This window comes from Arvicanthis niloticus, chromosome 7, assembly GCF_011762505.2.
Source record: "Arvicanthis niloticus isolate mArvNil1 chromosome 7, mArvNil1.pat.X, whole genome shotgun sequence".
Taxonomy (NCBI): Eukaryota; Metazoa; Chordata; class Mammalia; order Rodentia; family Muridae; genus Arvicanthis; species Arvicanthis niloticus.
Window position 1 is genome coordinate 30158822 of NC_047664.1, and position 24880 is coordinate 30183701.

Genomic DNA, 24880 nt, shown 5'->3' on the forward strand with positions numbered 1-24880 from the left:
ACTCTCAGTTCTATTTGTAAGAATCACCATGAAATAAGTTGCAAACAGTTCACTCTGTTTTCATAGTGATTTGAAAAGTTTCAGTATATTTGTTTGACATGTCAATATTTGTTCTTTAAGAAATATTAATACCTGATTTGTACTTTTGATGCAACATTTGTATTTCATCATTGGAAGTTTAATGTATACTTTAAGCATCTTAGGATCCTGTATTATTAAACATAAAATTTAACTTTTTATAACCAATATTTTCTACAATGGAAACATCATTTCACCAATAAATTGTCTGGTGTAACTTGAAGAACTCTAGAATATAGTGTTGAGAATGCTCCTTCTCAATAGGCAGTTAAAATATTTTCTCTATTTTAGAAAACACATCTAACATTATCTGTAGTCATTCACCAATGTTTGCAACAGGAAATAGAAGAACTGGTTAATCAGAGACCTCAGCCAATTTGTAGGTTTGGTGGAACATTTGACATGCTTTCCACAACTTGAAATGTATACAGTCAATACAGGTGGCTACCCAAAGCATAGCATTTGTCCCAGAGTTAGCATTTTTTGAGTGCCTGGTTTTTCATATTAGATTTCTGGTTTTTATTTTTATGTTAATATTATAAAATTGCCCATTATTGTTCTTTTGCTAACAAAAAAGAAGAGCCTAGAGACTTGGTTGTTTTATCAGTAGGATTTGAACTTTCTTTTTAACCTGTTGTTGTGCAGTGACAACTTCAACAACTTGTATTTGTGATAACAATGTGTACAGATTAAGAATGATCAAACTGACCTAGGTTAAGAATTTCACCCAAATCACACATTTATCAAGTGATATAAATAGAACTTGAACTGATGAAATTAGAAATAAGCTGCAGTCCTGTTGCAGCTCTTGGCTTTTTATATACCTAAAACATAGTTAAGATGGACTATTTTATAAGCGGCATTATTTTGTCTATAGTACTGACCTCTTATGGCTCCTGTTAAAATTAAATGATGATGTAGTAAGCCTTTAAACTTAAAATGGATAAAATGGTAAATTTCATCATAAATATTTTACTTCAAATAGAAATAAAGAACATTTGTCAGACATGATGGTATATACCTGTAATTCCAATACTCTGGGAAGATCAGGAGTTCAAAGTCAACCTTGACTGTTTGAGTGTCTTAAAACAACAGCAACAAAATTAAGATTATGTGTGAAAGCTTACATAGTGTTAACTTATGTGGCTCCATGGGAAATGTTGCTAATTAATGCATGTTTTATTCATAGTGGTCTGCAGTCCTGGATCCTTCAATCCCCGGGATGGAACTCACTGCCTTCAATGCAACAACAGTGTGGTGTATGGAGCGAAGACATGCATGTAGGCCAGAGCCTTGTGGGACCAAGTAGCTCATCCAACATAAAAGAATATTTTTGAAGTACTAAAGTATAATAATTCACTATTATGGCAAAATTAAATAATCAGAATTTACAAAGATATGGTGTCCTCATTCAATCCAGTACTATATCCATCATCTTTCTTGGTCAATGCTAATGGTTAGCACATCTGATACCAGATAACTCCTTTGTCACTGCATTTTAAAGATTGTTTCAAATGTTCTGTATTGGGTGATGTTAAAAGATTTTTCAGGAATTAAAAAAATACCCAATTTATTTCTACTATATGTCACCCATATTCAGGCCATCATATTTTATAAGAGCTTTAACTTAATTATAAAATTGTAGCTATTTGAACTTGGCCTTTGACAGCTCAAAGCCAGTTTCAAAATATATGTCCTGGGTCTCATTATTGCACTTGTTAGTGGAAGACCTCATCTTAGAGAAACTGTGGCTTTTAATATAGTTCTGTGTGTTTGGCTTAAATGATCAGTTGACAGACTCTTAAGCCAGACATAGTTGCATAGGCCTGTACTCTTAATACTTTGAAGGTAGAGGCAGGAGGATCAGGAGTTCAAAGTCCAAGGACAGGTTGGACTATGTGAGATCCTGGCTCAAAAAATCTTACATTACCTTCTTGATGTTTGAGAATGGAGCTACCATTGAATCTTCTCAGTAGGCTGAAGCGACAAAGAATTAACAAGAATCATAATTTCCAGTCATTGCATCTTAAAAATGCATGCTGTGTGCCAGAAGTAACTGCTGCTACCACTAATACTATCTTCTTTTACATTGGGATGCCACATTGGAATATGAAGATTTGCATAAATGTAATGATTTAAATAGAGGAAAATCTACCAATAACTTTGGAGTCACTTAGTGATCATCTGGTTCACATTTCCTTTATCATCTCTGTGAGACATTGCCTGCTTTGCTTTTATATTTCTTATCTTAAAACATCAGAGGCTCCAAGGATGGAAAACCCAAACAGTTGGATCTTGATGAGATGCTTTAAGTGGCAACATTATTAAGTGGCAGGTTGACTTACAAAAAGATATACTTGTTGGCTTGTAGAGACAAAGCTAGTTAGAAAGTATCTTTATCTTCCTGTGGACAAGTACAGCCTCAGAATTCTCACACAGAAGGAGGCAATTGGCCTGTGGTTGTTTTTGGTTAGCCCCGGTGTTAATTGCTTTTTTCCTCTGAGCTTTCATCATTAGCATCAAGATATTGCTGCTTTATAGCTCATAGACATTTGCAGATGTCTTCTTTCCTCTGGCAGGTAATACAATGAGTTTTACACCATTTGTGTAAAACATGATTTTTCTCTAAATAGCTAGCACATACATCCTATAACTTTTAGGACCCAAGTCTTCTCATCTAAAAGTTTCTGAAGCTTTCCCAATTTCTTAAGTATATATTGGGATTGATTCAATATATTCTTCAAATCATCAGCCTAGGAGAGAAGAGGTAGATCTGCAATGGTGGTGGTAAGTCTGGAGAGCAGGGTCTTCTTGCAGACATAGACGGTCTGTAGGAGTAGACATATAATAGAAGTGTGTCTTTAGATGTAGACTTCTAGAGTTAAGTTCCCAGTTTATACAGGCAGGCTGTCCAAAAATACCTTACAAACGTTAGAGGTCAGAACAAGGTAAAATTAAGAGGTGAGGTCTAGCAAGCTATAGAAAGAGAAACAGAAGACAGATATCAATGATTCTCTTTTCCTGTTTCATATAGTGAAATGATCCATTTGATTCTGTAGCATTGCAGTTGTTTTAGTCAATCGTGTGTTTGTGTTCAACATTCAGCTATACTAGCATATTCCTAGTCCTAGCCCTTTCCATACGCTATAGTTAGGTTCTTATACGAATTAAAGGTCTATGAATGACAATATGTCAGTAACTAAGAGAAAAGTTACTTCTGTTTTAGTGCCAGATAAGTTGGACAGTGTTGACTAGTGTTTAAAATGATGTCGGCAAGTGCCAAAAGCCGTGAGCTGTATCTAAAGGGTTATTGTCATATAGCAGTTTCGGGGAGTCCAGCTTACATTAAAATAACTTATTCCTGTATAATACCTTTTCAACTATATGTTCAGATATTTACCAACACATAAAGATACTTTTACCAGAATTTAAGGGGAACATTATTATTTCCATTCTGTGTTAATTATATTTACATTAAATATGTAATACATGTTCAGTTGGTAGTATGGAAATAAAGATCTTTAAGTTTGGTTCAGTAATCTCATTTCCTAATGTTTCTAAAAAGTAAGTTAGATAGGTGAAATGATACCAAGTGCCACAGGATATGTAGTAATAAGCAAATTTAGCACAAGTGTCCTAAAGAGAGGGTGAATAAACTATTCTACTTCCATATGGCAGATTGTTCCCAAGCTAATAAATTGACTGTCACATTTTCAAATTTAATGAATTAATTCAGAAAACTATACACTTAACTGTATTTGTTTGCATTGTTATTGTTTGTATTTTGAGTTTTAAAACAAATGCACTGAAATGTTTATCTCATGTTTGTCTCATGTAATAGGATCATGCATGAGGTTTTTGATGCCTCTGTTTACCAAAATTTTTTTAATTATATGAATTACTTTCAAAATGTTAGAAGCAATAAAGTTACTTTGAAACTGCAGGAGTAGCCATGAGAAAAGACGTTGTTATTCATCTTCCCAGCACTGGTTTCTTTCTCCCTACACAGAGCATGATTTTTCTTGAAGCTAGAGGAAAACTTTTCTTGCATACCATGAGGTGAACCAGACATAGAAATCAAAGACAGAGTAGTGATATCAACAGAACTGGGATCTAAGGATGACACTCAATCATTGCCCTTGTTAGTTGTGATCCCTGGTCTGCCCTGCACTTCCTAGGAAAGTGATATAGGAAATTAATTGTTTATAAACAAGGTAGATTTTTTGTTAGAGATAAACAATCCTAGCTGATAAAGCACTAACTACAAGGGAACTCCCTTGTAGTAAACCCTGGGAGAGGAGGTTATCAAAGAACAAGCTATCAGCAATGGTAGCTTTTTATACACTCCCATATTTGCCATCATGGATCATTTCTTTTAATATTATGTGCTTTTCTGAGCTATTTGATTTACTGCATTCATGTAAGTTTCATAGCTATAGTATTTCATCTATTCTAGTGAAAATATGATGAAGTGGTTAAGCATTCTAGTTGTGAGGTACTTCTGTTGCTCTTACATTTTCAGTAGTATGTATCACTATAGTCCTTCTTTTTGATCCTTCTTTAGGATATTTAATCTTCTCTGTATCAGATACTCAGAACTGATAGGCTTTGATATTTCCAATCTTATGGACAACACCTCCAAATTATAGTGATACTATAAAATGATTAAGCTTTTCACTGCATTCTCTCTGATTCCATTTTTAACTATTTAATTTGATAGATGAAAACATTTCCCTAGATTTTCATTTCAGAGCACTAGTGCAATTGAGATCTCCTCATGTGATAATGCAGTGGCCATGGCTGATTGTATTGTTTACTAACTGCTCATATATTGTCCCCATCTGTTTTATTTTTACCATTCTGATTTTATAGGATCTGAAGAAGTCAAAATAATTTAATGATGTGCCTGGAATTTCACACAGTAGGTGGGTAATGAAGGCGAGTATCAGCTCTGACATAGCACCCTTGCACGTTACCCAGAACCTTGACTTCTCTGTCTCAGATGCTGTATCCTGACCTCCACCACTCAAGAGGACGCTCTGCTCCTGTATCCTCAGGCAGCTCATGTCCTTCCAGTTGCTGGTGTGTTGGCTCTCCTGGTACTCGGTATGGCTTTCACCCGGATAAGAGAAGAAAACAATCTTGGTAATTTTTATATTATTTTGAGTACAGTTACTAACAAACTAACACCATTAAGGAAGCTGGGAATTAGTATTTTCAGTTGATTTCCACTAAAGTATATGTTAGGTATACTACTTTATACTAAAATTAGTCATCAGGCAATGCTGTAGTCAGCATTGAAATGCTGTAGTAACACTTAAATAGTATCTCTCTGAAGAAGGCTTGTGACATTGGTGCTTGTTGATTATGTAGTAGACATACTGGTCTTCAGGAAGATATCAGGTTTTGTCTGTAGAATTATTTTGTTAAAGTATATTGTCACACCCTATCAGTGTTGGTGGTCATTTCTTTTATCATCTGGATGCCCCTGCTGATAGTAGTAAATACCTCTACCAGTTCATGCAGTTCAGGGAGGTGGCCATTTCAGGATAGATTATGCAACATTTTTAAAGGATGGAAACACAAAGCTTGGAGGGGAGCTAGGGTGAATTGCAGTGTTATCCAATTTTATCTTGACATTATGGGTTAAACAAGAAAGTACCCGTTGGAGACTGGGCTTCAAGGTCCTTAATTCATTCTCCTAGATATTAAGTCTGGAGCTCAGAGTGATAAGTCAACCAAGGAGCAGGTCACCTGCATGTAGTTAATTAGGACATAACAGGCAATTGGTTATATATTTTTATTACATATACACCTTGGTTTAGATAACATCAATTTGTATATTCTTAACCAGTTAACAGACAGTTAAGAAAATATTTGGAGAAGTATGCTAGGTCTTTGTTTCTATGCCTGGGAACATAAACTTGTTTGACCCTGCCAGCAAAACAGAGAAGCTGTTCCTGAAATGGCTGAACTGTCTCCTTACAAGTTGTCCCTGAGATGTGTGGACTCAGACAACTATTTACAACAGAAGCTGTTCAGCTAAAAGGAAGTCCCCAGCTTCCCTAGGGCCTAGGACCTTGATTTCAGTTTCTCCCTATGATTAGGTGGAGTCTGAAAATGAAGTGGTAGTACTTAGGATATGTTTCTTTTGCTTGTTCCTAGCAACAGCAAGTGACAGTTCACCAGTGTCTAAGCTCAAAAAGATTTTGTATAGAATGCTTTGCCTAAATCACATTCTATATTAGTCATTTTTCTCAGTGTTGTAACAAAATAGTTGATAAAAGGAACTTAAGAGAATGCTTATGTAGGCTCACTGTTTGAGGACACATCTATCCTGGTGGGAGAAGTCATGGTGTCAGAAATGCAAGGAGGAGCTGAGTTACATTGCATCTGTAGCTGGGAGGCAAACGGATGGAATGTAGTGAATAATCCATTTTCTTCCTTTGATTCAGTCTAGGACCTCCATGAGATAATACCATCTATATTCAAAATGAGTCTTCTCATTTAAAGTTTTCTTGAAATACCTTCATAGACAAATCACAGAAGCATTTCATGTAATTCTAAATCTAGTCCAGTGGACAGTAAATATTAACCATCACAACTTCACCACTTCCAGATTGACACCCAAGTCAGTCACTGGAGATGGTAACACTCTTTACCTTTAGCCACTAAAAGTCATTTTTAGGACACAATTCAAAGTGCTTTTAGTCCATCTCTCTAAGTTGCCATTGTCTTTAATGATTTAAGCACTTCAAAAGTCCAGAGTACCTTTTTTTGCGGCTAAGGAAAGTTCTTCAGCTATGACTGTATAATATCATAAATCAAGTTACCTACTTTCAACATACAATGTATTAAATATTTCCATTTCAAAAGGAGTGACAGAGCAATATCTAGGAAAGGCCAGACCAAAGCACAGAAAAAACTAAGGGAAAACACCAAACCCTGCAGCTCCATATTTGGCATCTGAGGCTTATGATAGAATCAGCTGGGTACCACTATCTCAGGCAGCCCTCTCTCTGCTGCCTAGCATACATATAGAGTTTTTCTGGGCCACTTCTACTCTGCTTGTATCTCCAGCATGCCAGAATCTCCATTTGCAAAGTAGACTTTACTCTTTCTGGTTCATGTGGTGCTCTCTCAGGCTTTCATGTGGGTAATTTAATTGTACCATACATTGCCTACCCCTGCAGCTTCCTTAAACCTTGATGCAAGATTCATCCATTTACTTTTGCATCTTTGATTGGTTTGATGGTTGGTGCTGCCATGTTAGGCTGCTAAATTGAGGTGTAGCCTACCATCTGTGAATCACATTTATAGCAGTTTCAGTGTCCCTTTGAGTTTGACTCTGGGGAAACATTTCCCCAAGTGGCTAGTGTGGAGCAAGGAAACTAGTGTCCTTCTCAGTTTAGACTCCACCTTTCAAATGAATTTGAATTTTTTAAGTGGTCATCTTATTGTGTCAATATAGATGGGGAGGTCTTGCCTTCAAGACATGGTTTTAAAATCTTTCTTGTGAAGAGTGTTTCTCTTTAATGGTATGAATGTTCTTACTAATCAAAGTTTTTTCCTACCCACCTTGTTTAAAACTCATGTTCCTTTCATTGCCAGGATGCACATATGCACATACCTAAAAGTAGTTTATTCTTTGAATTTCCCATGTATGTGTGTGTATACTATTTTGATTACATGCAATCTACATTATTGTCTCTCACTTTTCATACTTTTATTCCTTCCCTTCTTTCCATCAAGTATTCATCCTGTTTTCATGCCGCTGAGTTTAATTAGTATTTCTTACATGAACATTGGCAGGATATTAATTATTGAAACATAGGAAACTTTCCAGTAACTGAAGAAAATGACAGTCCCTATTCACATAATGAATGTGCAGACAGATAACATCCTGTATAGCCGTGTGTAGATAGCCACAGCTGCTGTGGTTCATGAGTGCAGTGACTCTGTCATGTCCAGAAGACATTGTTTCACAGCACTCATTTGTATATTTGAGCCATTGTATTCTCTTTTTGCTCTCACTTGTGATGTTTCCTGAGCCACCAAGAGCAGTGGGTGGTGTGGGTGTCCCATTCATGGGTGAGCACTCAGTTATTCTCAGCACGTTAACTAGTTCTGGATCTGTGCACATGATTTAATCTTTCTGTTCTCGCTCATTATAGATCTGAATAATTGGAAGCAGTATCCATGCTGCAGCCTGAGTGCTACATTGTTCTAAAATTTCCCCACCAAAGAAATTAGTCTACTATACATTTTAAAACTTTTTGTTATTTATTTTCTGTGAGTGTATATGAAGGTAGGTGCATGGATACTCTGGTATATGTGTATTGGTCAGAGGACTACTTATGGGAGTCAGCTCTCTCCTTATGCTTACTATATGGGAACTGGAGCTCAAAGTCAAATTGGTGGTAAGTGCCTTAACTGGCTGTACCATTGCACTGGTCCTAGCCCATTAAGTTTTGATTCCGCTTCATTTAGGTTCTCAGGACATGGGCAAGATAAAAGTAGATTCTTTGACAAACTATAACATGAATGGTTTCTAGTTAAGATCCCAACAGTCATTGTTCCCATCTGGAATCTTATGAATGGAACTTCAACTGTCTACATTTACCTTGGTATTCTGTCTCCAAAACACCCACCATAGTGACCCAGTAAGCTCAGCATTTGAGGGAATCTTTTGCATGTAGCTTCAAATACTCCCCTATTTAATCTCACAAACCAGAACTACATGGTCAGTTTTATCACAATACCCTCATTTCATGGTATTAATTTCATGAATTAGGTATTTTGCATTGCTATGACACAGTTAGCTAACAAAGCAACTTCAGGAAGAGAGGGTTCATTTCAGGTCACAGTTGGAGGGTGCAGTCCACCATAACAAGGAAGCCATGACAGGAGGGTAAATTGGCTGATCATATTATATCTTCTGTGAGGAAGAAGAGGAATAATGTTGGCATTTTGTTTGATTTCTCCTCTTCATTCAGTAGAGATCCCAGTGCATGAGTTAGCATCATTCACATTCAGAATGGATGTTAAGTCCTTCTGGAGACACTGGCATAGAAATAAATACCCTTATGGACATACACAGAGGAGTGTCTTTATGGTTGAATTAAAATCTAATCAATTAAAAGTTGACCAAGCTGTTCCACAGTTCTTGCCACTGAAATTAAGTAGTTTACATTGTTTACTCAGTGATGGTGTTTTACAGGAAACCCTATACTTGGGAAGTTAAAGCAGAAGGATAATGATTTTGAGGCCAGCTTAGATTAAGTAATTCTAGGCTAGCCTGGGCTACAGTATGAGTCCCTTATTTTAGAAACCAAAGCCAGTCTTCAGATAATATTGTTATCCAGACTTTCTTTTTTTATGTCAGTAATAAATGAAGAACATAACTTACTCAGATTGTTGGGTGTTTTGGGTTCTTTATTATATAGAAGCTTTCATTTGTATATTGTATAATTCCACAGAATATTAAGAAAAACTGTTGATCATGTGTGAGTATCCTGGATACTATCTTGGTAAACTCCTGAGATGCTGAATATAACTTCCAGAATAACTGTTCTGATGTTAGTTTCATCAGCATCAATTATTTTGTCAGATAGCTGTCATCTACAGTTACCCTCTAGCTGTCCCATAGAGGCTGAGATCATCATTATTGGCTGTTGCAGCCTTGCCTCTAACCTTGAGGTTATGAAAACAATGCTGCCTCTTCCAGGGCCAGACTAGCCCTTGGCATGTTTACTGTTTCTATATTTGTGGGATCATTGGTTCACTATGTAAAGTATCATAAAGCTGCTTGCAATCTCCTGCCATTAAGTCATCTTTTTTTTTGTCCTTTAAGTCATCTATCATCTTTTTGTCCCTGAGCCTGATGGCTGATTAATCATCTGAGAGGCAAAAGTGAAACTTTGATAATGTCTCTCAGGTCCCAAGTCTTAACACAGGTATCATATTTCCACCTTTCTTTGTTGTGTCAAGTTGAGAAATCTTAGTAGTCAAGGAAGAGGTGGGAAGAAAGTCACACTATTCAGAAAGAGACAGAAGGCTTTCACTATGAAATGCTTCCATGTTCTTTATGTCTGTGGACTCTAATGACAGACAGCCTCCTCTCCATCCTTTGGTTATTTGGAATTGTGTCTTAATTTTCAATATATATAAGTTTTGTTTTGTTGTTCTTGTTGATTTAGAGTCAGTGAGACTCATCAGCTTTATTGTCTGTATGCTGTCAGTTCTTTATAATGAACCTTTTTTGTGACTCAGGGTATATTAATTGCTTGTAAATTTCCACATGTGCTAATGAAACATAAACATCTTGTGATTTTTCATGAAGAGTTACATGCCCCTTAAGTCAGATTTGTGTTTCTCAGGCCTTTATATGTAATGTATTTTTTCCCTAAATGTTCCATCAGTTAGATGTGAAAGTATCCTAAATGGCACATACTTATAAACATCCAGTGGTGATTTATGCTCCGTAGTTTAATATACACATTTTTTAAAGAAATAACTGAGACAAAGTTGTTTGAATCAAATGAAAACTGGAAGAGTTCATCCCTAGTAGAAATTCACTAGAAGAAATATCAAAGATGATCCTTTCAGAAGAAGCTGCTCGTAGTATCAGTAGAAGGAACACGTCCCAGCAGGATGACTAATATGGTCCTGTTTACAAACAGTAAGACCCAAAGAAAGTACAATATAGTAGGTCTGTCAAAAAAGCTAGGGGCTAAATGTAACTGTTGCCAAGTCTATTGACCTGAATTCAATTGTGAAGAACCTATATGATATTAATAAAAATTGACATCTACAAGCTCCCCATTCACCTTCACACATATATACTGTACCAAAAATAAATATGTAGAAGAAATTAAAATGAAAAGTAAGTGGTTCTGGAAAGATTGCCCAGTGATTATTCCTCAGCACTGACTACTCTCGCAGGACCTTCTTAGCACCCATCTGGTAGCTCACAGCCATCTGTAACTCCAGTGTCTGGGCATCTGATGCTCTTTTCTACATCTGAGAGGGGAAGCCTGGACGAGCTTCAGTTCACTTGTGCACCATGCAGCCATGGGGCCACAAAGTGAAAAATGGGGTGGTCATCAAAGACTTAAATTTCCTGTACCTTGAACACACATTGAAACTTTTATCCCCTTAAAAATATCAAAATATTTTCTTAAGGCTGTCATCATATAACTCCAAGCATGAAGCATGCTCAGGGAAAAAAACATACAGAATGTCAGTTTCCATCCTTTTGGGCTGCTAACTTTGTCCCTGTGCTTCGAATTTTCCAATTACTTTTAAACAGTGCCAATTCTATATGTAGATTGTCTCATTGCTCTCTGCAGGATGATTACTCTAAATTACTCTTCCAATTCAGGTATGTGAAGTTCTTTATTTTGAATGAATGAATGGTGTGTGTGTGTGTGTGTGTGTGTGTGTTTGTGCTGATATCAAGTCTCCTGTAGTCCAGAATGGCCCCAAATTCTCTATTTAGCTAATATTAGACTTGAATTCCTAATCCCAACCCTTCTTCCTCTACATTCTGAATACTGGGATTAGAAGCAGGCACCATTACGCCAGGGTCTTTTCATTTATATTTAAAAGTGTTTAACATATATTGTCAAAAAGCCATAGTAGAAATATGATTAAATGAAGATTATTTGAGTTTCAGAGACCTACTTACATATATATGTATATATGTACATATATATAATATAGTATATAATACATATATATCATACACTGTTAGCACCTACTTCTGGATATATGTTTAATGTTCACACCATTTACTTTTAGAAATGACAATCAAAACACATTGCCACAGTCAGTATCATCAGACATACTTATAGTATTGCTACAATTCACTGTAAGTCCTTGTCAATATTTTACTGGAATATGAAAAGTACAATGCATATCTGAGGCAACACTAAGGAATGTATTTAAATATTTTATAAATGATATTTGAGGCATTCGGAATATTTAATAGTACTTTTTATTAACATCATTTGAAGTATTTTAACAGACTGAAAAACATTTTAAAAGTGACTACTGGAAATGCAAAATGCAGTTTGATAAATATTCTGTAAATCAGTTTATAACATATATACACATCCAACAACATATACATCATAGGCCTGATGCTATAAATTTAGCTCCACGTAAATTCCTAGTAATACAAAAACATTTTCTGGCAGACACAACACATGAATAGATTAAAAATAAGATATTATGTAAATCATATTTACTTTTACTGGATTAGAAACTCTAAAACTTTTGAATCCCATTCTACTCATATTTTTCTCTTACATAGCTAATGAATACTCATGTATAACTAGTGCTTTAAAACTAATGCTTTGTGCTGTAAAACTAATGCCATCTGCCTCATTCTGTGTTTGAAATATTCATTTAATGCTCTAAAGAGCTGATGCTTTCTCTTATCCCAGAGAAGAAGATGAAGACTGAGTTACAAAGAGGTAGGTCAAGTGCACTCAGTAAATGAGTGATAGACTAGATTCAGATTCCCCATCAAACATTATAAAGGACTTTCTAATAGTGGTTTAGCCCTGTCTCTGGAGTACTGACTCTATAAATATGGAGCGAGCCCAAGGCCTTGTAAGTCTAGTCTGTTAGCTGAGTCCTAACCCATCCAGCAAAGCAGGCTTTATTTCTAAAGGGGCTCATGTATTAATAGTTTTGAGTTTCACAAGTGATTCTTGCCAGTGGTTTACAGGATTTTAACACAACTCTTACTATCTGTACTGCTCTAAATTTTAACATATCTATTCCCCAAAGTAACCATTCACTTTGCTTTTCCTATTATATAATATGATTTAGCTTTCCCGTTGTTATACTTTTTTAGAGCACAAAAACTCCCATTGTATATTTTTAAGACATTTAATCTTGGTTTAAACAGAAATCTAATTCTGTTTCTGATTTAAGGGTTATGTGCATATATGTGTGAATTTATACCAATTGGCTATCGTTAACATATAACCTAGAAAAAGATACATAAAAATATTATTTTTATATCAATGACTTTTATTGAAACCATTCAATGACTTTTATTGAAACCATACCTATTTTAAAGTAGAAATACATTTCTGGGTTAGAAATAGAGAAGACATGTGGGTATGGCCGGATGGGCATGGACCCTGGCAACTGAGAGTCCAACCTGTCTAGTCACCTCTACAACTGTTGACATTATTTTGATTGGGAAGAATTCTTTATAGTTGTTTCTGTTTGATGACTAATAAACTTAAAACCATAAGCATGTCAGTATGTAACATGGACAAGCTGCTTTTGAATGAGTTTATATTAATGTAGACTTTCAAAAGACTCAGTGAAAACAAAGTAAGAAAGACATAGTAAATAGGCACTTAGCTTTCCTAAGCCATTGCTGCTATGTAATGTTTACTTCCTGATCTTACCTCTAGCTACTGCATATAACTAGATAGCTAACACATTGTTTTTAAATGGTAAATAATGATGCTGATGTAAGGTATTGACCTGAATGTGAAAGCTAAGAATGGTAATTTGTACAATCACTTATTTTTGCATTGACTTACAGCCTTCAGGGAGCATGCTGGAGTAAGGGGTCTGTGGAGCCAAAGAGTACATGCTGGTCATTACCCTGGCCTGATGGCCTCAGAACACAAAGTGCATCATTACCTGTGGAATAAAGTGAAAGACTAAGGCTCGCACTGCTCCCCTTGGGAGGAAATGGTGAATGAAGGATGCTTTATCCTTTCCTTGATCGACCATGCTCTGTGAGTACAGTGCATATTCTGGGCTTTGACCTCAGTGATATCACTGAAACTTGATGTTTTTCTCACACCAGGGTTGCTGATATCAGATGCTAGAATTTAAAGTTGAAAATGTAGTATTTTCCATAGATTGTCATCTAATAAGTGATAGTTTTTCGTCATTAGCTAATATATGCTAATTCATGTTAATATATGTCCAGTAAGATTTTAGTTTGAAATATCCCTCACAGGCTCATGTGTTGACTATTTTGTGACACCTGCTCAATGAATGCTTCCTAGACATATTTTGGAAGCTGATGAAAACTTTAAAAGGCAAGGCCTGAGGGAAGAAGTATGTTCCCTGGGGGCATGCTTGTAGCTGTTATACCTCACTTCTGGTTACTCCCTTTCATTTCATTCTGCTGCCAGAGGTGAGAACCTGCCCAACCACAAGCTTTGACCACAGTGGTGTATTGCTGAGCTACATGGAGCCAAGCAACCATGAGATGAAACATGTAAAACTGTAAGCAAAGATAAATATCTCATCCTTTACATTGTTTATGTCAGCTATCTTCCACAGCAAGAAAAATAAGTCACCAGTACAGAAAGGGTTATAATACGTGGTCATATTTTATAAACCCAATACATGAATTATAAACAAAACCATAAAAATTACTGTTGTTTGAAATCTACTTTAATAAGAAATGAATACAGTTTAATTAAAATATGTAGCAAGTAGAAAAGGGAGGCCATTAACACTTTTGGGAGTAGCGACTCTTAATTGACAAGTGTCAGGACCGCACAGCTGAGTTAGAAGAGCAAGATGGTGTCCATTTCCTCTTGTGCTTCTTGGGAGTGTGAGGAAGAGCACGGTGATGTTGCTGTCTCCTTTCTAGAGGTCATTGTCCAAACATGAATGAGAAGACTTTGTGCCACAGGTGCAGGTCTAAGGCAGACTTGGATTCCTGCCCACTCATTCACTAGATTGAAGCTTTAGGCAGTTTATCAATTTCCCAAATGTCCTGAGTGGGGCCAATGCTAGCCATTTTTGTAGGTATTGTGAGTTTAAATAAGGTGATTAAAATAACCCCAGAGACAAATAAAAATAGAACTGCATTTGGTTTACAAAGCAAGAAGATAGGGAAATGAACATTTTTCATAAATATATCTAGAAACAAGGTCAAATGTAAATTCCAAAAATGGAAGAAAAACAGTAAATGTTAGTGAGTATATAAAGTACTATTAAATATTAAATAAAACTGAGAAGTTTCTACTTCCTGAAAACTGAATTCTAACTAAAGTGGGAGATATTTAGAATTATTTTAAGTTAACAGGCTGCAACAATACCTTAATAAATGACGTTAGGTGTATTTTGATTGTATTTGATATTACTGTGCCTGTATTATGAGTTTTATGTCCTTGTTAGAGAATCACAGGTATACGCTCATACATACCTTTTCATGCATCACAAACTGCCAACAGGGCAAACACTTGGAGCACCTCTTCATTTCAGTTTTCATGTTACTGAATCTTTGAGTGAACATTCTCACCTGATTGACAGTATCACTTAGAAGTCGATGGAATTTATTCAGTTAACAATTAGGCATTTAAAATTAGGTTTTTTCCCCACTTGTGTTTGTGGTAAAGCAAAACCAGCAAATGCTTTACAAATGAGGGTAAAGTTTGACATCTTGGTGAAGTATCAACAGCCATCATCCTTAAACCCTTGATTCAATGACTTAACATCAGTTTCATAGAAGCCAACTACACTGCTCAGTCACATTACACAGAAACATGGAGATATGCAGATACACTCAGATTCCTAAAATAAAATCTAGAATATGAAATTTTTATTCAAAAAATTGGTATAAACAAGGAAATACCAAAACTATAAACTTGATCACTATTATTATAAGTACCCCTATGTTTTCATTAGAAGTTTCCTTCAGTATTAGAACTTTTACATCAAAGTGGCCTGTCCTGACTTGCATCAGAACTGGCCATTGATTGTCACATCCAACCTCAACGTTACAGCAGTGAGGAATTTGATCTGTGGGTGAACATGGCCTGGATGTGTAAAATGTGCTAGAAATCTGGAAAGAAATCAGGCAAGGAGACAACATTGGGAACTTTGGTTTGATGCACTGTTTGAGCCAGTGCTTGATCACAGCTCTAGTGGACTGTATGTAATTCAGTAAAGCAAACTTAACATTGAGTAGGTAATAATTGCAGAAGTTATTGTCTCATAATGAATTAAAAGTATCTAGAAATAAGAGGAAAACACACAAAAAATTAACCATTAGCTATGAATAAACTTTTTTCATACTAGACTAGATTGAACTGGAACTTTCTGCATGTGAGACAATTTCTTTACCATTGAAGTATACCCTACCCATTTAATGATACATTATGTATGTAGTGGTGCTGGAGATCAAAAGCAAGGTACTTGTGCATGCTAGCCAAGCACAGTTCTACTTAGCCACCCACAATCTCAGCTACAATGGCACCTAATTAGTGCTATGACAGGGACTCAAGATGGCATTGCAATTAAGGACTCCAGGATCCTCCTCTCAGCAGCCGTTCCTTTTTCACAGGTGTCCAAAAGAGACAGGGTGAGTCCCTAGCTAAGAGCTGGCAGGTTCTAGGATCTGTCACCTGGGGACTGAGTTCACATCAAATGTTGGTGGCAGGGGGAGGGGTGGGGGAGGTGGCCACATCCACTTCCCTGCCTCTGGTATAGGAATCAACCTAGCTAGAGACTTTGGCTCTGATGCCCCCCTCCCCTAAAAGAATAAGAAGAAACTCTCATTCTCATATCTGCTGTTTAGATTTGGCTTTTTTTCTTCAGAACACCCACCATGTTGTCTGTCTCTAGTGCTGTGGACTGAACTTTCCTCAGAGGCCCTGTCATGCTGTTCTCAACTGTCTGCCTGTCCACAGCAGTCATCACTTTCCCACTAAATTCTTTACTCCAAGCAGTCCATCTTAGTATACTGTTGAGCCCCAATTAGAGGCCTTTCAGTACTGAAACAGCTTAGAGAAGAACAGTACTTAGAACCCCTTAGAGAAGGGTCTGAGTGCCCAGTATCTGCTGCCAGCAGGACTGTGTCCTTCCATAGCCCCAGCCTGTTTTTAAAGACAACTCTTCTGAGGGATCTCAGTGGTTCTGTACAATTAGGATCCTCCAAACAACCAAATGAAAACAAGATCCATGCTCAGGAAACTAAAACCTCAGATGGAAGAAACTGACTTTGCATGAGGGGATGATGTAAGTAGTCTCTGATCTCCCCAAGGCAGGAAGAACCTGGAATGTGATGAGCAGATACTGTAAGCATGTATTCATTCCACAGTAAGTGACTGCATTGAACATCTCTTAGACTCTACTTCTGAGGAAAAGATTGCAGAGCAGGTCCACCAAGACCCCCAGGACACAGAAGATACTTCCAAAGTCTGCTACCAGTCAGACTTGTCTACACTTCTGGTAGTGACCAGGATCTTGATGAAAGGACATGTACATTACCCTTTCTCCTTACAGAATTTTAGAGGAAAACAAAAAATCTTAAGAAATCTAAAAGTATCTGTTGCCTATTGAAACAAATTTAAAAGATTTTTAGTATTTATTAAATCATTCTTAATGTTTATAATTTTTTATGTATACTTAAATAGTCTGCATTTAAAATAGCAGATGTTGTTTTTAACAATACTTGTTTGAAATTGTGCATTTGTATGCTTTAAACAACATGAACATTAAACATATCTCATTGTTTAAAATAAAAACAAAGAAAAGGAAATCTCCAAATTGTTGACATAGTTAAGAGTGTTTTAGATATTGTTTCCACACAGTGCTAAAGAAACAGAGAGGAGAAGAACTTAAGCATAATGTATTAAATTTTAAAAGATATGAAAATTTATCTCATGGTGTACTTTATCAAACCAGACAATGATATTGTGAATATTCAAATATTAAAATTAATATAATCACTGTATGCCTCCACCTGAGGCATGTGAGCTTCTTGTAGGCACAGACACTCTGGCCTCTGTATCTTTACAGCATCACAGCAAACCTGTCACAGGGCCCCAGTGTTTCAAGCAAGGCTTTTGAAATGACTGTTCCTGCCTATCCCTGCAAAGTATGGGAGAGCACAGAAGAATGAAGCCAAAGGAAATGACCTATCTTTTTAACATTGCATTCTTTCTGGAGCTACTCTGTGTGGCTCACATAGGCAACTAACCATAGATTGGTATTTTAGAAACACATTCATACAACTCACTTATGAGCACAACTTCCTTTTTAACTTGATTAAGTCCCTAATAATTATGAAGTGCTCACAAAGCAAGCCTATTAGAATTTTGGGGAATTTTGGCATTTAAAAAAACAAGTGTAGTTGAATTGTGAGATTCAAACAATCAAATAATTTGAACTCATACTGTGTCCATGTTATTATGCAGTTAAAGTTATCTAGCTTATTGTTCAGAACTTCAGCAAAGACTTCTGTCTGAATGGGGAAGAAAAATAAATATCTGAGACAGTTCTCTAGACTTAATCTGCAGGGGAACAGTTTCAATTAAAAGTAATAATAATTATTATTCAGTACTTAGGATATGCAGTGCAGAGAACCTGGTTCTTCCACATTTGTCTTAGGTATAGTTTGAGCTATTCTAATGCAGTCTCAGTCACTGTGCTCCAGCACCCAGGAGTGTTCCTGAGACAGTGTGGGTTCCACTGGTTTATATCAAGAATGTCATTCCCCAGACAACACTGTGGTCACTTTCTCTGCAGAAGAATGAGATTTGTTGACATTCTCATAGCATTTATGATTTTTTTTCCACTGCAATAATCCCAGAGCCCATTTTCCATTCTGTAGGAATTCTTTTGCCAAGGAAAATAAGAAAACTGAGCCTCAAACACTGCAGATGTAATTTTCCATGTCTCATGTGGAGAAAAGAAGCAACTGGTATATACTTACAACTGGCTCAATATCCCATGTATGTTAGTAGGATAAGTCATTTGTTGGCAAGATGGTAACCGTAGATGACCTTTGTCTTAAAGGAAATCTACTGTAGAATAATGGAAGGACAGATGATGCCTAACAGTCTTTCATACTAACATTTAAGTTTTGGAAAGCTGAAACAGGTACCTGAGAGTAACTAGCCAATAATGCCCCTGAGTATTTTCATGAAGTTGACGTACATGCTACTCTACCTAACCCAAATATTCTGGAAAATCAAGGTAAAATATAAACATATGCAAATGTGTTGGTAATTTTTGTATTTTTTAAGGTATATCATCAACATTTTCAATGACAAAAATACATCAATTTTCCTTGATTGTCAATCAATAATAAATTACTGAAATTCTTATGTACTGGCAGGGTTTGGGGGTATAAGTTGTGCTTTTTTAGAAATCTTCATTTTCTAGACTTTAATTTGCTTTATATATAATATCTTACACTGTAATTTTGTAGTCCTGTTATGCTACAGCAAACGACGCACATGAAGAAAACAAAACAGTCCTCATTTTCTTTTGTCTTCCCAAGATTTTTTGTGTGACAGGTACTGAAATTTAAAATTTAGAAAAAGATAAATGGAGGGAAATGTTCTTAATGTTTGCAAATAGTTGTTTTAGGGGTTTTTTTTTTTTTTACACATATTAAGACCCTGACTGCCTCTCTGACTCCTGAACCAACTGTTGATATCACTCACAAAAAGGGAACTGTTCCCCAGTCTCTATGCTCCAGTTAGCAACACTTAATGAGAGTTTTATTATTTTATATTCAAATGAAGATAATTTGGGTGATATATGTCTGCAGGAGAGACTTAGTGGCCTTTGTTTTCAAACATTTAAACGTAATTGGACAAAGAATAGCTCCCTCACACTGCTCTTGATGCAAAGTAGATTTACATCACATTATATCTGTTACTGAGGACAGATAACTATCTTAGCTAGCAGTATTAAACACCATGCTGAGTCCTGAAGAGTCTGTAGCATATTTTATATTTCAAGCATAAACTTGATCAGGAATGTGACTTTCTTAACTATTCTCCAGAGAATGCAAAGACTTCCTTTCCCCAATGTTTGTTTGTTTATAACACTCCAACTTCATGGGCACTAAAACAGATATTTCATACTTCCTCTTGCTCAGGGAATGAACTAATATCATGCTTAAAAGAATAGGTACCGTGGATGAAAATGAAATGCACATAAGTGTTTATTTATGGACTACTATGAGAACTGAAAACGTATGTGCTAGCAATCTTTATTCCTACATTTTACAAATAACTAAGAATGAACTAATAAAAGAAGTGGGTTATTAAAATAAGCCTATTTGTGTAAATTAGATTGTGTTCTAAGCATTAGGTACATAGCATTAGTTAAGTAGCATTTGCACAGGATTTTGATATAAAGCAGTCATTATTTTCTGTAGTCCCTTATGGAATGGAGCATTCCATGTGCAGGTGTAAGAGATTCCTGGAACCACTAGCACCCTCTTGTGATGCAGTGAAGGCTAACAAAGATATACCGGTACACAGTGAGGACGGTTGACAACAGCATTTTTTAATATATAAGACTCTAATAGAGGGATTATAGAAACACATTTAATATATAATAGTGAACTTTAGTGTACTTACTGTGAAAATAGCACATTTATTTAGAGAGGGAGTATGCCCAAAGTTCTTATTGATGTTTTGAAATACATCCATTTCTGTCTCTTGCTGTAATTGTTACCAAGAAAAACAAAAGTACCAACCATTTTCATGACTCCTTATCCAAAGTCTTCTGGTTTTGATTGATATTTCTCAGAGTCATCTAGAATGTCACATTAGTAAAATATTCTAGAAAAACATGAGAGTTTCTGTATTGTGAAGTCTACATTTGCCTGCACTCATGTCTCGTGCACATGGCTTGCCGTTCAATTCTCCACGTGCCCTCCTCATAAGTACAGTGACATATGGTGCACTCGTCAGTCTTCACCTCTCTGCCAGCTGGTATGACAGCAGTTTCTGCAAAGCAGTTTGGACCTGAAATACAGAGAAATATCTTAAACTATTGTGTGCATAATGTATGATGTTTATAATTAGGTAATTAGCCATACACTGTGTTTCATTCATCCTCTTTTGAAGGACAGGTAGAAAAACCATAACAAGAAACACAAACACCAACTTTTTTTCTGAAATGAAACCAATTATTACTTAAAATTTTTAGGACTAAAGCATTACTATTTTTGTAAGTGGTCAATTCATTTGGGGGCTTTTCTAGAAGCCAAGTCTGTAATCTAATGTAATCATTAGATTTAACTAATATTAAATAATTATTTAAAAAGCACCACCAACGAGTAGCTTCAGAAAATTAGGCTCACTTTTCATGGTTGTTTTAGCAGAGAACTTAAACAAGAAAACCATCATTCCACAACTTTCCTACGTGTACTCAAAAATCAGGTGTCAGAAGTATCAGCACTTCTGTTCAACTGCTGGCTACAAGCCTCGGCCCCAGAGTTACTGATTCTTTAAGTTTAGTGTTCAAAGAAGTAAGCTCATAATGATGATAATGCTTACCTGGCATCCACAGAGCAACTCCCCCAGTTACTGCTCAGGGGTATGTCTTTTAGAGCCCTTAAAAACTAAGAATAACTGTAATCTTTGCTAGTAACACCAAGTAAAAGTTTATAAGCAAAAAGGTTTGCCTTCACTGCTTAATTTCAGGATATTAAGTCAAGGATATGAAAATGAATAGGAAAAATATTTTCAGGGTGAGTTGAAATTAATGTCATTATAAAAGATTGCTTGATTGCTTGATTGGTACTTGGGGGGGAAAGCTCTTAGATCAGTTCTAGCTCAGGTTCTTTGGGCCCTGTGTCTGAAGTACATGTTTTATTCAGCAAGAGACATGTGCCATCCACCTCATGGGGGCAATAGTAAATTAGAAGGTGTCATATAAGCTTCTGAAGAAGGAAAGTAACCAACTGTCCTGCTCAGCTACTTGTGAACCATAGCAGTGACTAGCATTATACTATAATCCTAAGGGTACAATAATGGCAGACATATCTTAGTGGTAGCCAACAGCTCTCTAATTGGACTTACGGCCCTATAAGAGGGAAATCATGTCTAGTGCTGGAAATCTAGCCAACTACCCAGGGCTAGTAAAGTCATAGATATTGAAAGAGACCTTACAGCTGCCATGTTACTAAAACAGAATGGTTGCTAACTATATTCTAAATATTTGTCCTTATTCCCACAGATAAGTATAGTCCTTATCTCTCATCAAGGAAACTCCTCTTTGCAATATATGGAGATCATTACAGAAAAACACAGGCCACCAGAATGCAGAATTGTGGAGCACAGTCCCAGTTGATAGATCTACAGAATGTTGTCTTCACCTAAGTTTCAGGGGTCATTGTAGAAGAAGGGACAGAAAGCTTGTAAGAGCTAGAGGACCAGGGAGTTTGCTGTGGTATTCTATCTTGTAGGGATGTCAGTGGTACATTCATGAAGCCCCACCAACATAGCTGACTAAACAAGACCTGAACAAAGATAATACCAATAGACATACTAATTTTGAAGGAGAATTCTTAGGTCTCAACCTGAGAACTACAGGCAACTAAGAGATGATGAGAGCAGGAGTTGTCTTTCCCAGGGAAGAGCACACTGATTAGTTTATTCAATCCCAAAGGGTCAGCCCTGAAAACATATACACATATAGACAATACTATACAGACTAAATCAGGTTGCACTTATACATGTAGGAAACACGTATAAGTTATACATGTAACAAACAGTGCTTTTAAAAGGCCATGAATTTGAAAGAGAACAAAGGGTCAGTTTGTGGAAGAGTTTGAAGGGAATACAGCAAGGAGAAAATGGCATACTATAATGTTAAAACTATTTTAAAATTACATTTAAATGGTTACTTGGGCCAGAGATGGATCCCTGCATAAAGTGCTTGCAACAACAGCCTGATGATTGAGTTTGATTTTTAGTTATTCTGAAAAATGTCCTTACCTGAATTGCTTTCTGCACCAGTATTACTAGGCCTTCTTGGGCTATTGTGATTAATAGTTTTCCTTTTTAGTTTTATGTTACTCAGATTGTGGATTTTAATGTTTTTTTTTTTTCAACTCAGCACAATTTTATTCTTTGTAATGGTCAAAATTTGGTTGTTGGATTGCCTGTGCCTCAAGCTGTTTTTAAAGTCATTTCTTACTTATCCTACTACTGTAGAACTTTTTTAAAAAGTAAGGAAATTGTTTGTTGTTCTTTCACCAAAAGTATGTTTTTCATTTCATTTTACTTAAAATCTTATTTGTGCTGGGGAGTCCATAATAGAACACAAGAACTGTCTTGTTCTTCATGGTCTCATTGTGTGCATTCATCACTGTGTGTTCAAATCTACTCTGCTAATGGACAATGTGAAATTGGTTCCCCTGACAATAAATATGCAATGTATATGCATCTAGGGGGGTGTTTTAATCTTATATTCAGGTGAGGAAGAAACAGAAATTATTGGGAATTTATTAGTGAACAGAATACTCATAAAAAAGCAGAAAGTTCATAGGATACCAACAATTTACAAAAATAATGAAGAATATACAATCCTAAGGAAATTGCAATTTATATTGTTTCATATAGGAAGGCTTTTCTTTCATACCCTTGTAAATAGAGGATTACACCATTTTTCTTATCTCCCTCTCATTGCTAAATGAGTTGCTAAGAAAAAAACTGAGTGGGTTTCCTGGAGGCTCAATTTCAGGATGCAGTATAAGGTGCAGAATCTACACGCATTTGAGGAGCCAGCTATCTGTCTCCCAGGGCTGTGGTGACAAACAAACAAATTCGTCTTGCTCAGAACTCTGTGGTAATATGCTTTATTAAGTTTTGAGAGGCATTTCATGTTGACAAGTGTCTTTAGCCTACCTAGTCAGAGAATTGCTCAGATGCATATCTCATGCAACCACCTTGGTATGCACTGTCCCCACAGTGTGTTATTGAAGCAGTGTAGATGCACAGTTCAGATACACTGCATTGATACTGACTGTTTTGGCTTGAAAGTGGCTTGGATATGTTCCCTAAAGGTATTTAAAATATGGTTCTCAGTATAGTAACAGTAAAAGGTGGAACTTTTTAACAGGAAATCCCAGTTTCACTAAGGAGTGTGTCCTTAGAAGAAGTCAAAGCTATTGTGGTTGTTAATTCTGATTTTCCAATACAGAAAACAAGACTAAAGCAACTTTTCTGGCTTCATATCGTGTGTACATTGCTGGAAGCATGTGGTGCTTACCTGGGACACACAGCCTATCCCATCCCCTGAACTTCTCTAGCTAGAAGCTGAATAAAGTTCCCTTTTAATAAAGTGTTCTGCCTTGAGTATTTTGTTATATTAATGAAAATGGATTAATAAACAGACCTTTAAAACATATATGGGTTAGCTTTTTTCTAATAACTTTTGGGTTGAGTAGAGGGTTATTTAGGTAACGTTTAATTAAAATTGTAGGGCATGTTGCTATATTCTTCTGCTTCAGATATTTAATTTATGATACATAAATTAAGAGGTACTGCTCTTGTAGTTTTTAAATTATTTTGGCTCAAAACCATATAATATGGTTGGTAGATGATAAGAATATTACTAAAATTCAAATTTATATTTGAATAACAGGTTCCAGTTATTGAAATTTCTACAGTTTTAAATTTCAAGAAGCAATGCTATAAGTTAACCAAGCTGTTTATCTTATCAGCAACCCTTTAAATATTTGGGTCTACAAACATAAATATACTAAATGTACACTTATTTTCTTTATAAAGCATAATGATTAAAATCGTCAGATTCTATATTTTCTTTATCAAGTATAGTATGTCAGGAGCCATAAAGGGACAAGCTAATAATTAACAGGTGATCATCCTGAAATGCTTGCCTTGGATTATTATATAATCTACAACATGTGAGCCCTCATGCAGCAAGGCTTTGAAGGACTTATTTTAGGAAAAAAATCCTGCTATTAATATGCTTTTCCTATTATTATTATTATTATTTAAACATATAACAATCACTAAACAATAATAGC

At 36.0% G+C, this 24880-nt stretch overlaps 2 protein-coding genes across 4 annotated transcripts in view; one reads left to right on the top strand and one right to left on the bottom strand.

The window, feature by feature from the left end:
* The window catches only part of Zpbp (zona pellucida binding protein), a 188955-nt gene that overhangs the window by 160688 nt on the left and 3387 nt on the right, over nucleotides 1–24880 (top strand). The window contains exons 8-10 of one of the 3 annotated variants that reach the window (XM_076938133.1): nucleotides 1268–5223; nucleotides 13652–13850; nucleotides 14256–14349. In XM_076938133.1, the coding sequence (XP_076794248.1) occupies nucleotides 1268–1362 (95 nt within the window). In that variant the 3' untranslated portion in view covers nucleotides 1363–5223; nucleotides 13652–13850; nucleotides 14256–14349. Of the gene's footprint in view, nucleotides 1–1267; nucleotides 5224–13651; nucleotides 13852–14255; nucleotides 14350–24880 lie in introns of those variants that run through there. The other 2 variants (XM_076938132.1, XM_034508180.2) reach the window with 2 other exon arrangements.
* Vwc2 (von Willebrand factor C domain containing 2) overlaps nucleotides 20362–24880 on the bottom strand; it is a 128491-nt gene continuing 123972 nt past the window's right edge. The window contains exon 3 of the mRNA XM_034508156.2: nucleotides 20362–20846. Coding sequence (XP_034364047.1) covers nucleotides 20695–20846 — 152 coding nt within the window. The 3' untranslated portion in view covers nucleotides 20362–20694. The remainder of the gene's footprint in view (nucleotides 20847–24880) is intronic.